At 39.2% G+C, this 14,426-nt stretch overlaps 1 protein-coding gene across 3 annotated transcripts in view; it reads left to right on the top strand.

Moving 5' to 3' along the window:
* Positions 1 to 14,426, top strand: part of adcy7 (adenylate cyclase 7) — a 55,217-nt gene that overhangs the window by 13,690 nt on the left and 27,101 nt on the right. For all 3 annotated transcript variants that reach the window (XM_058628842.1, XM_058628841.1, XM_058628843.1), the window contains exon 2: positions 10,773 to 11,490. In XM_058628842.1, the coding sequence (XP_058484825.1) occupies positions 11,326 to 11,490 (165 nt within the window). In that variant the 5' untranslated portion in view covers positions 10,773 to 11,325. The remainder of the gene's footprint in view (positions 1 to 10,772; positions 11,491 to 14,426) is intronic.

Genomic DNA, 14,426 nt, shown 5'->3' with positions numbered 1-14,426 from the left:
GATTTAGAGGCTAGATGAAGACTGGATGTCGGTTGCCCGTAAAATATGGTGCAGGGACAAATAGGATTGCAGCAGTGCTAATGAAGACATGCAGTAGAGAGGCGAATATGCTAGTTGTTCAATCCCCCAGGCTCCCTCCCTCTGGCTATCCATAGCTACAAGGTGGAATTTGAGGTAATGAGATCCCTCTGTGCTCCTTATGCGTCACTCCCATCGTCTGACCTGTCAGGTGCTGCACAGCTGTAATTGAAGGCTTAGCACAATTTGCCTTGCCACACACTGCTTATAGCACATACAGTCAGCATCTCTTTACCTTGCTGCAGGTGTATATATTTTGTTTTGGGTACAGCTTTTCATGCACTTTTCATACACATCAGTGAGTCATTTCATAGTTCATAGTGATAAACCATCACAAAGTTTTCATTAGTGGCAATAGGCTACATCCTCTGGCTCGGAGTAAGCTCCTCCAGCACCTCATCAACAAACATCATGACACCATGTGGATCTAAGTTAAATCTATTTTTTGCGCACCAAATTTTCCATTGGACACTCATTATGGATGGTGCAACTAGCAAATTAGGACTTTAAAAAGATATATAGATATGTATTGTCGAAATTCACCTGCACATAGTAGGGATTACACAAGTAAGAATATACAAAGTACAGGTGTATAGTACATAAATAGGAAAATAAGTGTAACATTAAATAATATGAACTCTGTAATATAGATAACAATTGATAATATTGTATCCAAAAAATAAGTTTTGAAATAAAAAGTATGTACATCAATCTGACTTCATGGAGTTTATGATTAGAAACCAACCAATCATGTAGGAGAAACTCAGAGTAACAGCTGATGTCAGATGAGGTCCTGCCAGGTCATGTCACTTGATCAAAATGCATCGACACTGTTTATTGTGGCAAGAGTTGGATGCAGTTAGAAAATAAATTAGGCACAAATTAAACAAATATTGAACTTATTGTACAGTGCCATACAGCAGTCAACAAAAAGCATGACATTGGAGGTGGAGACCAAAGCCTTAGAATACACTTATCCAGGTTTTCTAATAAACTCATTCACACATGAGTGGAAAATAGTTCAAAATTTACACCAACTGAGCAACAGCCAACCTGTAACTAAACAAAGGACTCTTTTCTTCTTCCAGACCTTTAACACCAGCAACACAGACTCTCAACCACAGCTGCACCAGGTGCACCTCAATCATCAGGGACAGAGGTTGAATTAGACTAGTAATTTAAGCAATATAATTATTCGGTAGTATGGGTGGAATTACTTTGATGACATAGTTTTTCTATTTAAGTGAAGTGTTTTGGAGCCTGAACTGATTTTCTCAGTACAGAGCATTGTTTTGGTCAAAATAGAATCATTTTAAAGTCACAGTACAATTGTCACTCTTGAGAACCTCTGCTAAGGCCCTCAGGGTTTAACTGTTTGGCTGAAGGGCAAGTTGTCAGTTATCAACACCCTCTCACCTCAACCATCTTCCCCTCTTGTTATGGCACAATTGGAAGCCTTGAATACTTGGGGCAGGAACTTGAACCAGAGCAAGGTAGCATTTATAGGTAATGCAACTGCAAGGAACATTTAGTTATTTACTCATATTCAAAAGAAAATATGATTTTACAGAGGGTTTTACCAATTCACTCCTACAACTCTTGGATCCCATCCTCCCCTGCACCATCCTGTTTGCCTTCCCACTCACAACCACTGCATAAGCGGTTATTCCGCAGCGGTGAAAACAGTTTATAAGGACATTTTAATTTGCTAGGATATTGCTGTGTTAAACCCACACACATTACCGTCAAAATGTCTGCAGCAGCTGTTGTAAATAAAACAAGACTAATTGAAAAACAATTGCTCACATCACATGAGCAGGGAGTATGTTCAGACAGGCTGCTGCTGACCACAGAGTTGGAGAACAAGTTCATTCAAGTCACAGGCAGCATTGGCATTCTGTGGCAGTTAATTGAAAGTTTATTTTGTAGCATTGCATACCCCACTACCGAATAAGGTAGGACTAGCGTGAATGAATCTTGTTTAAAGTATATATGTTTGAAAATATAATCATAAATGACTGCAGATAAGTAGGTAGAACAGAAGTCTTTTTAGTGGAAGGTCAGCATTGTGATTCCTCAACTTCTCTGGTTTACATGCTGTTGTGTCTCGGAGTAACCCACATAACCCCAAGTTGCTCCCGTGGCTGTGTCAGAAGCTGATGAGTGGGTGTGAATGTTGTGTGCTTGATAAAGTGCTGCATAGCCACCCACCAACCACTTTATTAGGCACACCAGTTCAACTGCTTCTCAATGTTAATGTCATACAAATATCTCGTTCGAACTGAGCATCGGAAAAAGGGGGTAGAACAACCATCTTGACGCATATCCAGTTGTCTGAGCAAAAATGCCTTGGGAAAAAAGCCAAACTGGTTCCAGATCATAGAAAGGAAACTGTAACTGCCAACTGTAAATACACTAACCACATGTTCCAACCAAGGTATGCAGAAAGACCATTTCTAAATTAAATTAGATGGGCTACACCAGCAGAGGAGCACATCAGGTTTTTTTCCAGCCACTTTGTCACATGTCCTCAGTACCTAAGAAAGTGGCTGAGTGTATATGTGCTATATTAATGTTGTTTAAAAACTAAAACAAAGAAACAAATAATACTGTATTTGGCCAAATATTTCAATGATGATGATGACAGCTAAAACATTAGTTTCATTTCACTGATTCATTCACCAGTCTTATCACAAGACGACCCCTTTCAAGAATAGTGTTATTGGGAGCATCAAAGATTAAGCAACTGACTTTTTGAAATACGGTTATTATAGTGATTTATGCACAGAGCCTGCCAAATGTCAACAAAAGAATCAACAATAAGAAACATCAATTTCTCTGGATCCTGTCAACTTTTAATTTAAAAGCTTGTCTCGGAGTCCTTCTGTATTTCCAGACAATTTCCAGTGATGTCATTTTGGTAATAGATGCCAAATGTTCTTTTCTAGATTAAATATTTTCAAAATTAAAAAAAGGACAGATGAAGTACTTCATACATGCGAGCAAACCTACAGACTGATGTGATAACCTCCCTTTTTTGAGAGATATTATGGAATCCAATTATCAATGTACCTCTGCTGTCACAGCCACATTGGCCTTCATATGCTTTTAATGCTGTAAAAACATTAATTCATAAGCAAAGTGAAATATATTCCCAGACACATTCAATTATGTACATACAGTGTAATCTGACATATTTTCTGACTTCCAATGCATTTAAAAGCAGTTTTCTGTATGTCTAGTCAACTTAGAAATGTGTATTATGAGCAAACCAGCTATATGAGTTATATGAACCTTTATTAATGTCCCTTATTTCCCAGGGGGAAACAGAAAAGGAAACACAAGTGGGACATCTTTCTCATTTCCATTACAGAGTTGCATTTGTTTTGACTGTCCATTGTACAGCTGCATGATAGACATTGCAGTTGACAGATGAGGGTGTGGTGAATTGGCTCATCTCTTGCACTTGCACACACATCCACATGCACAAGAAAATTGGTTTGCAGGTCAAGTATCATCAGATTTTCCTGTAGCCCTTGGAGCACTGCCCATTCCCAGTGTCATTGTGCATGTGGTGTGTTCTTCCCAAAGATAACTGAGAATGCATTTTTTGAGGATGATTGTCATGGAATATGTTTTCCCTGTTTGGAGGAATCGTATCCTAATTAGGTAAAAACATTCCATTAATGCTGAAATCTTCAGATGAGAAAATATGTTGTTTGTTGTCATAGTCCAAAAATATCATCTCTTTGTGATTTTGATTAAAAGAAAATGACAGTAAATATGTAGAAACAATGAGTTGTACCAGTTATGACCATATCACAATCACAGTATCGGCCGAAAATAAGTGGAAAATGATTTTTCACCACATCTGCTCTGTTACACAGGTATGAATCAAATGGTTAAAACACTGTCGATTGTGAAGACCATGCATCAGATGACCCTGTCAGCAGTCAGTGCTTTGTGGTAGCTGTGAAAATTAATGTCATCGGGTATCTAGAACTGTCACCTGTGTTTCTTGCAGCAGCTCTGCATGATAACCACCCAAGGTTTTGTTTGGCTGTGGTCTCCACTGTGATGCATGCAGATGTTAAGGCTTTCTCTTTGAATAGCAGTGCCGCGAGTAAGCTGGCTGGCATACTGAGAAATTGTTATTGTTTTCTTATTGGTGGTGATTGCGATAGAAGGGGCCCTACTACTCCACAGATACAGGATGGAGTTAGGTCCAGTTATGAAATCTGAAATGGGGATTGTGGCTGACTGCAGCAGCTGGAAACAATGGTCTGTCTGCCGCTGTAGTGCATTCTTTCCACCCTGTTATTCTTCTCAAGTTTTTTCCAAATGATGAAAAAAAATCAAACAAAAGATTCCATGTGTCGCATCTCCTGCATGAGTGTATCTTAGTATATATTACATATATAAAAGGCTGAGCACAAACAAAGTAGCGCGTGACTGAGCTCACTGATTCCTGTAACACATATCCTTTAGAATTCATACTATGTGTATGCTAAACATTTGGGAATGTGAAGTGTAATTAAACCCCTTTTATTTTAAGGTGAAAGCCAGTATATATGGGTATCTAATAATGTTATATGTTGATTCAGGTGCAAATGTTCACAGTTATGTGAAAAGTATTGACATTATACATGGTGTGATAAAATGTTTTATTTAATTTTGCTATCGGCTGTTTTAGTTCATGCTTGCATCACTGGTTCACTATTTCATTGCTCTCTTGTCTAATCAGTGCAAGGCTCATTGTCCCAGTGTCTTCACATGTACACCATGTGAAGCACGGTGTGAGCAGCACCTTGTCAGGCTCTGCACTCTCACTCACTCTCCTTCTCTCTCACACTCAGGTCTCAGTCCACTTCTTTGGCATTTTTCAAAATCAGACATTGTGTGGAGTTAGCTTCAAAAGAGGGGGCCAAGTTAGAATCTGCAATCATTTATGGATCAAGTTATTCCTGAGTTGGATGTTTATTGGGTTTGACTCCAAGGCCTGGGTGAACACGCTAAAGGGTAAAGCTTTAAAGGGGATCTTGACTTGTCTTAAACACACCAGCCTCAGTATTTTTTCAGAGCTATGGTTATATTTTTCAAAGAGAGAGGTTTTTTTTTTTTTCAGAACTTTGCAAGGTCTCTTACTTTCAAATGATTGATTTCAGCACAACCAGTTTCACTGAATAAGACAGACCTCTTACCTCTTTTCCATAATTGAGATTTCCCTTTTGTGAGTAAGCAGGTGTTTTCAAATGCAAACAGTCAATGTCAAGGAAATAGCTTTGACTAATTTAATCAGTGCCATTTCAACTCTGGGTTTTTTCCCCGTGGCTGGTGTATTTAAATCAAAATTCCACATATTTTTCAAATTACTCTTTATTTTGTGTCGTGCTGTGACTTGATGGCTTCACTTATGATGGTGCGACTCTGTTTCAGTTTGTGGAAGTAAATGTGAAACACTTGAGCAGTAACGGCCAAGTATGTGGCACTCTTTCTTCCACTTCCTGTATTTATTATAGGCAATGGCATTTGAAGCTTAAATCAGCTCTGAGGTAGCATCCTGTTAATATTGTTAGGTTTCAGCAGCTCCTTCTGGTGAATGCTGCTAATTCAATACCAGTAGACAGTACTTGGAGGAGAGAAGGGGAGATGGGGAAGGACAAGAGGCTTAATCTAATCTGTCTGGCGCATTGCTGTACATACATCAGTCTTCTGTTTATGGAAACACTGTGTAAGAACAAGCTATTGCATGATTATGGAGCCAGTCTACCGCCAACCCAGATCTGAAAGTCATAAAATATGTCCCATATACACACTGAAAAAGCACAGGTCAGTTTATTCTACCAAAGTATTTTGTATTCTGATTTTTCAGTTTCTTAAATGTAAATATTTTCTGGTGTCTTTGCAACACATAACAAGGAAATCATTAAATCTGAATAATTTTGGTTTGTGGACAAAACAAGACATTTGGGAACATCATCATTTCCAACATTTTTCAACATATTCTGAACCAAACGATTACTCGATTGATTGAGAAAATAATTATTAGTTGTAGCCCTATTTCTGTGTGTTTTGCACCAAAGTGTTATTGTGAAACTATACTGCTAAAAATAACAAAGCGAGCCATCTTAAATATGGATTGAATTTGGACTCAGCACTCAAAACAAAACACAAATTAAAAAATGTTTTCTTACTTCACAAGGAAATAGTCTACATAGCTGATGTTCAGAACTGGGGTTGATTCAGTCTCACTGAACTTTATCCCTTTCTATGCAGTGTGAGCTGAGAAAATGTTGTCCTTTCTTTTCTTAAAGAGAGGTCATCCTTTTTTGTCCAACGTATTGAATGCCAACACAAAGACGACCATAAAAAAGCGGTGATTTGCTTCGGAAAGAGACCTGCCTATTTGCTCTCCATGAAAAGGCTTTGAGTTGGGTATAGGTTTGTTGAAGCCTGACCAGATCTGAAGATAAGATTGGTTTATTACCAATGAGGTGATTACTTAGCAGAAAGGGAAAGGACTGACGTTTCCCAGGCAGCATTCATCCAGAAAATTTCTTGAACAAATCACCATCTAAATTGAAGATCTTTCCTAAATAAAATGCTCTGACCTTCAGTCAGACCGACAATGAAGAAGAGCAATTAGGTCATGATAAATAGCAACCCTTCACCTGATCGTTGGCAACCTCATTTTAAAACGAATAGGCTAAAGCACAGAGCCACAACAATAGAGAATATCTCAGTTTGAACACTGAGGGACTGCACAACACTGCATGGCAAACCTAGAAAAGCTTGTTCTCAGGCTGCTCAGCAGCTTTATTCTCTGGGGGGATTATTAAAGCATAAATTGCAATCATAAGGGCCCAGGAAGTGTAGATTCTCAAGTCAGTTAGAGCTGAAACAATTACTCGATTAATCGGTTTGAAGCTTTTTTCATTATTAAAACAAGATTTCTGATTGTTTCAGCCTCTTAAATGGGAATATTTTCTTCGTTTCTTTCTCCATATTACAAAGAAATCATTAAAAATTAATAATTTTGGTTTGTGGACAAAACAAGACATTTGAGAACATCATCACATCAACGTTTTTTAACATTTTCTGCCATATTTATAGTATGATTCTTTTTCCAGTATGTCCTGCCTTTGTTGTTTAGGGGAAAACACAAAAAAACAACAACAAAAAAAGTTCTATGCTTGTTGTTTTCCCATCTCTTTACCTCCTCTTTGACATGGGGGCCTTAATGTTCCTGCATCTCAGCAGTGGGTGCCCAGTGACGTTAGTTGGTTTTTGTATGGCTTCTGTTCCAAGATTCAGTGACGCCACTTTACAAGGCTGCTATGTGATACTCTCAATTGCCAGGCTTTCACAGTGAAAGGCCTGGCAGTCAATTCAGTGCACTTTCAGGCATTCATCCCCACTCACTGAGAGGCCCGGCCCCATTGGCGCATACATCCCTGATCCTGTCTGTTGTCCCTGCTAAGGGTTACAGCAAAACCACAGCTTTGATGCTGCTACATGCCTGCAATGGTTTAGTCTAAAACGCACCAGCGGGGCCACAAGCTTGAATATGTGGGGATTGAGAGATCTCTAATGTTAGCTGTTTTAAGACTAGATAAAACCTTTTAAATACTTACTGTGTGACTTTGACCATCCCTTTAATGTTATTCTATTAGCAGGGTTGTGCTTTAAGGTATATGCTGTCACTGGTCCATGGTTGTACCGAAACTTGTGTCCCAGTAGGTGGTCGGTCAGAAACACTACAAATATTGGCATTTGGAAAGGTGGGCTGCAAATATTTATTGATTATTCCTCTATTCCTAAATTAATCACCAACTATTTTGACAATCGATTAATTGCTTTAAAAGGTTTTATTTAGATAATTTCTGACTTTTCAAGAAATCATTAAAACTTAATCATTTTGGTTTGTAGACAAAACAAGACATTTATCATCAACATCATCATGTCAAGGTTTTTCAAAATTTCCTGACATTTTATGAACCAAACAACAGATCGATTAATCCAGAAAATATATAAAATAATAGTTATGAAAATAACTGTTAGATGCAGCTCTAGTGGGAAGTAACAGAATTGACAGGAAAAACAGCTGCACGAAAGATAAGAGCCATCATGTGGAGGGAGATAGCTGATGGTTTATTTGTGCACGGTTTCTTCTAAGGGGGAATGAAGATAAAAAGAAGAAACGCTATCCAGTCGTTAGTCGATAAGTAGTTCCCTTGAGATCTGCTGGAAGTATCATACTTCTCTCAGGCATGTACTGGTCTGGATTGTTTCTGTTGTGTTTTGCACTTTCTTCTTCGTTCTTTTAACTAGTGCATTACTTTTCAATACAAACACATTTTCTTTACATTCAAAGCACTTCAAAGTCATATAAGTTCACACAGTGTTAATCAAGCTTCTCAGCCCCGCATGACTTGTTTTTATCAGTAAGTCAAGACAGCAACTTTGTGCTAGTAAAGCGAGACAGTTACAAACAGGTTGGAGTATGACTGAAAATAAAAGAGCTCAGAAGTGGAAAAAACAACAATAAAACTGGTCATTCACCAGTTTGATGAGATTAATGCTTCCCTGTTTTCAGATGAAGAACGTGGCATGCACATAATGTTTCTGCTCACAAAAACCATAAACAGGCAAAATACTGACAAGAAAAAAACTCAAGAACTAACACATTGCATCTTGAATATCACATCAGTTTTTTTTTTTTTTTTTTTTTTTTTACCAGAAAACTAGAGTAAAACATTCTGAAGCAATCAATGTATAAAAAAAACATGTGCTTTTTGCCCTTGCAGTACTGAAATAAACACAACCAATAATTTCATTTGGACTGCATGGAATGAATAACTGGTGTACCCAACTGCATACCTTGTGCACCTTATGTGACGTTTGTATGTAATTGTAGTCTTCGCAACAAGCCAGAGAGGCCTTAAATGCTGAAGAAGAGATGATAGCCAGATGTTAGCCAGCGAGTCACAGAAAAATGGAGAAAAGAGAAAGTGCAACTGAAATTTCCACTTCAGTTACAAAGACCTCCAGCCACTGATGGCTTTTCCAGACTCACAGAACCTAGCTTTAACTGAACATTCCCATGCTTTTTTTTTTCATCATAAAAACTATAAATGACTGACACATCCACCCCTGCCTCATCTGCCATTTATGATGATATTTATGGTAAAATATTCAAGAGCTAGACATGGCATTTAGTAGTTAAGTGGTGTAAATGATTCCTTCAGTGTAAACAGCAAGTAAACATATACTCAGGATCCTCCACTCAGACCAGCTGGTTCTTATTGATGCAAGAGGAGGACATGTTCCCCCCCACCACCACCACAGTGAGCTTTGTTTTACCTCCCTGCTCTTTCTTTAACTTTTACTGCCCTCAGCCTGCGGGTGGTTTGTTGTCTGGTGCAGGGGAGAGCTGGTTGGATGCTGTTCTATCCAGCAGCAGCAATGAAAGGGAGAGTGTGGCTGTAAACTACCACTGGGCCAAGTCAGTCATTGCAGAGCTTAATGTGGAAATGCATTTGATCAGGACAAGATTGAAGCCTTGTGGCTGATGCTTCACTTGCACAGTACAACAGGTGTGTGTGTGTGTGTTTTGCTGTTCCCTCTCTTTATGGCACATAGCATCTGTCACAGTTGCTATGTGAGGCACAAACATAAAGACAGGCATTACTCTCACGGCACACCAGGACAGTGATGTTATCAGCTGGAGGAAATGGAGTTTCTATTGACAGTGGTGCGACGTTCACATTGTTTCTATTGACCTTCAAGCCAGAGTCTCCTCTTCTCTCTCCCAAGTGACTATATATATTAGATTTTTCATAAGCTACTACTGGACAGTTGCAGTTGAATATCTACTCTAATTTTTATTCTCTTCAATTCCAGGAGAATTCGGAAAAGCAATAGTTTGAAGAGATTAGGACAGTCGACTGTATATCCACATTGTATTTTAACAGAACCTTTCTGCATCTGCTCTCTGTTATGGGGGGGATAAATAAGATGGACACTTGATGGAATTTTAGGTTTTATTAAATTTTTAGTCCTAAAGGTAAAAATGACAGGAACTCAGTTGGCAAGTTATAAGTCCAGCCCTCTACGGTGTGGTTTCCTGTTTTCTAATTTTTCTGTAACCACAGCTTTGGATGTGTCTTAATTCAACCAGGAGGGAGAGTAACAGTTGTGTTTGTGTGGTTAGGTCTATGCGCAGCAGTTAATTCACCAACATTGTATTGTTCAGTAAATGGCATCAAAGCAACTGCTCTCTGTAGCAGTGTGGCCCTTCATTAGAGCTGCCTTCTGTGATGTTGCGACCAAAATGAGGCAGAGCCTTGAGGTAAACAGATGCAGGGTTTTCTGGATTGTGGAAATTACGAAGTTGTTTATACATAAGCATGTGCTCATCAAGTGATATGGATATTTTTGCATCAGTATTTCTAGTGGATCACATATGGTGACTGATGACTGATTCAGCTCTTTTATGTAAGATAAAGCCCTACATGTTGTTTTTAAAACTAATGAAGTCATATTTTTTGACATATCATGAATACCAATGATAAATGTACTGCAGGGCTACAATATTGTAATGCATTTCCTATTCAATGAATTGTCTTGGTTTTGGTAATGATATGTTTATAGTAAAACTTGTCGTCTTTTCTTGTCCTCTCCCTATCTTCCAGGTGCCTCCTGAGGAGTGGAGCTGCTTCACCAGTCTGTTGTATCCTGAATCGTGGTGGGGTCACCGATGATCTGCTCATCTACTCCTACTTTGTGCCTGTTCTTCCTCCTTAGCCCTCTCCTCCCCTTTCTTTAACTCCCCTCCCCTCCTATTCTGTCTCTCCCAGCCCCAACCTCAGACCCAGTAAAGGGAGCAACACAGAAGCTGGCAAAGGATGAAGCAGGACTGTCTGCCAACACCAGACAGAGGATAGAAGACACAAAAGGACCATCGAAGGGGAGGGAGAGTGAGAGACTGAGAGGACGACTCTTGTGGAGAGCCACCATATAGCTGTGAGAGATAACAACAACCCTCAAGATGCCTTGCCGAAGGAAAAACACAAGTTTCACTTGAGCATCATGACCTAGCAAGGTGCCTCCAAAAGACACAAAACTGTGGACTTCTATTCAACAAACTTTGGATTCGCACACCTAAAAAAAGTTGTGGAGCCACTCACTCCTGCTCTCTGGGGCTCCTTGTTAACACCTGCTATGCCTCTGTGAGAAGTCTGAACCATGCCAGCCAAGGGGAAGTACCTGCTGAATGACCAGGAGCTGAAAAATGAGGCGCTGTACCGCAAATTCTCCTGCATCAGCCAGTATCAGCCGCTGGTGCTCCTGCTGGGCCTCTCCATGGTCTCCTGTGCAATCCTCCTCATCCTCTTCTTTGCTCTTGGACTGGTGAGTCAACACATCCACATGTTTGGTGAGATTTCACATTAGTCCCTATTTACTTTAAGTTACTAACTACCTGTATATGCAGATGCTGGAGTGGCATATGTAAACACAGCACTGTATGGCATTGAAGATTTAAAAGTAAATTGAAAAATGTGTCTCTGTGCGAGTACATAGAAAGCAGTAGGTGAAAGCCTGTGGGTCAGTCGGCCGTTGAGGCAAAGGAGTGATTGATTTGTGTTACTCTTAAAATCATCTTGTTTTTTGCAAATAGACATTTAGCATTATTAATATGCGCCATGGGCCACACGGTGGGGTAGTGGTTAGCACTCTCGCCTTGCAGCTAGAAGACCCGGGTTCGAGCCCCGGTTGGAACAAGGGCCTTTCTGCATGGAGTTTGCATGTTCTCCCCGTGTGTGCGTGGGTTCTCTCCGGGTTCTCCGGCTTCCTCCCACAGTCCAAAAACATGCAATGTGGGGATAGGTAAATTGGACACTCTAAATTGACCATAGGAGTGAGTGTGAGAGTGAATGGTTGTTTGTCTGTCTCTGTGTGTGGCCCTACGATGGACTGGCGAACTGTCCAGGGTGTACCCCGCCTATCGCCCGATGTAGCTGAGATTGGCACAGCACCCCCCGCGACCCTCTGACGGAGGATAAAGCGGTAGATGATGACTGACTGAATATGCGCCATTTAAAATCCGCAAATTCTACAAGTTCTTTGGAAATGTCTGAGAATATTGTGTAGTTTCACTGGCTCCCTCTCCATTATTAATGACCTCATCAGTGTTGTATAAAGTAACCTGTTTTAAATAACCTACATGGAACTGTTAGCTGGAGCAGCACAGGTAAATCACATTAGTCAATCACATTAGTCAATCATGACTTTTTATGGATACATTTTTCAGGTCAACAGGTGATCACAGGCGATGCACTTTGTCAGGTGGCAGTTGGTACAACGCAAGATTTTGGCATTTCGTGCTTTCATGAGTTTTCAGCACATGTATATAGTGATTACAAAACATATGTGGGAAGTAGCATTGTACATCTTTTTCAGTTGTATCTGGTTGCAGTAAATGCACAACTGAATGAACTTCATTAAGCAGGTGACACTGCAGGTTTTTGCTTCTAATTTACGGAGCAGAGCGCAAACTCTACTGCACTTTACAATGGCTTGTAAATTGGGAAAGTAAGTAGTAATACTTGTGATGTAGGACTAAATGTCATACAGCCCTGATAATTATTAGCCCAGACAATACAGGTACATTAAGCAGTACTTTTGGGGATCAGATATATAATCTAATCCCCATTGTGATCAGATTATATATCATTACCATTTAAATTCTCTTGATGATAAAACACAATTTTCAGCAACAGCTTCTATTTTTTTGTAGATAATATTGATGCTGTTTGTTTTTTTCTGTAGCCCAACTGATACTATATATATACATATATAATTTTTTTTTTACACACAATGTTCAAACAATCAATTTTGATATTGATCCCTTAGTTTTTAGATACTTACAGATTCCACCCAACCAAACTTAATAGTTTTTTCACAGCAGGCATTTTGACTTGTCACATTGGGAAAAATTGAGTATAACAGATTATATTAATGATGACTTGGTTCCTCTCTTAGAGGTTCCACCCAGTTTATACACACAATATCCAGTCATTATTACTGATCATTGTTATTAATTATTTCTGTTGGGGGACTGCAGAAAAAATCACCAAAGCCTGAACATGATGTGCCCCATGAATACAGATGTTATGACTGTCACACTTAGAATGTAAAGATTATATAAATTCTGTTATTGAGTTGACGTGGTAAAAATCAACAAAAACAAACTTAGAATGTAAAAGTTCAGTGCGGTGTATAATGAAACAGAATGTGACTGCATAGTCGTGTCTAGTTTGGCTGTGAAAATCTGAAAAATGAAAACTTCTCTCCTCTACCTGGAGAACTATTTAAATAAAGCACTTAACTCCCCTTCACTCTGTGGCTGCCGAGGAGAGTGAAAGAGCCACTGTTTGTGTAAATGTTTGAATCTGAAGAAGGATGTCGGTGAAATATACAGTACATGGAAATAGAGAATGTTTTTCACAGTTGCTTTCCCCGCATTTGATAAAGGGGCACAGGTTAAGATTGCCTTTGTAAGACAGCATTACGTACTTGTACAGTAATGCTCATCATGATGCATCTCTATCAGGAAAATTATTTCTCTGCCTTCACAGAGAGGTCAGAGGTTAGGGACAGCTACAGAACAGTAGCCCCAGACCTGATAGCAATTCAGTTTTGTTAAAAAACGGAAAAGCAGATTGCAAAAGTTTGCTGCTATTGTGGGTCTATTCACTGAGGTTTGTGCATGGGTCTGTTCTGCTGCTTTCAGAATTAAAATCATATTTAGAGGCTTTTGTCTGAAAACTGAATAGTTTGAAAACTGCATAGAGTCCTACTAACATGATGAGCACAGACAGCTAAAAGCAGCAGTTGCTAATTTACCTCAGTAATCATTGGGAGTTCTGTTTACCAGTGGTGTCCCCAATTGAGTAGGGTTTGAAAAGACATTTTCCAGTTTGCATGTTCATTTGAAGGCTCACATATGTACTGTGTCCTGTTTACGCTTCTATGTCCTATCTTATTATTGGCAGGGGCAGCTAAATGTAGCAGTTAATTTATAGAAACATTCTGTTGTACATGTTATGTACCACTGTTCCATTCAATTTTGATCAATGTCACCGTGAGTAAATGACATGCAATATGCATTGATTTTGAAAATATAACACCTGGGTTATTGTGTCAAGAATTATATCATTCAAAGTACAGTGATACAATCAAATTGTGACAAATGCATATCATCCCAACCCAACCAAGAATAAAGTTGTAGAGAGTGTAATCATGGTTCTGACACTAAGGGGAAGAGGACATAGAGTATATTCACT

Source organism: Solea solea, chromosome 5, assembly GCF_958295425.1.
Source record: "Solea solea chromosome 5, fSolSol10.1, whole genome shotgun sequence".
Taxonomy (NCBI): domain Eukaryota; kingdom Metazoa; phylum Chordata; class Actinopteri; order Pleuronectiformes; family Soleidae; genus Solea; species Solea solea.
This window is presented reverse-complemented; position numbering and strand designations above follow the sequence as displayed.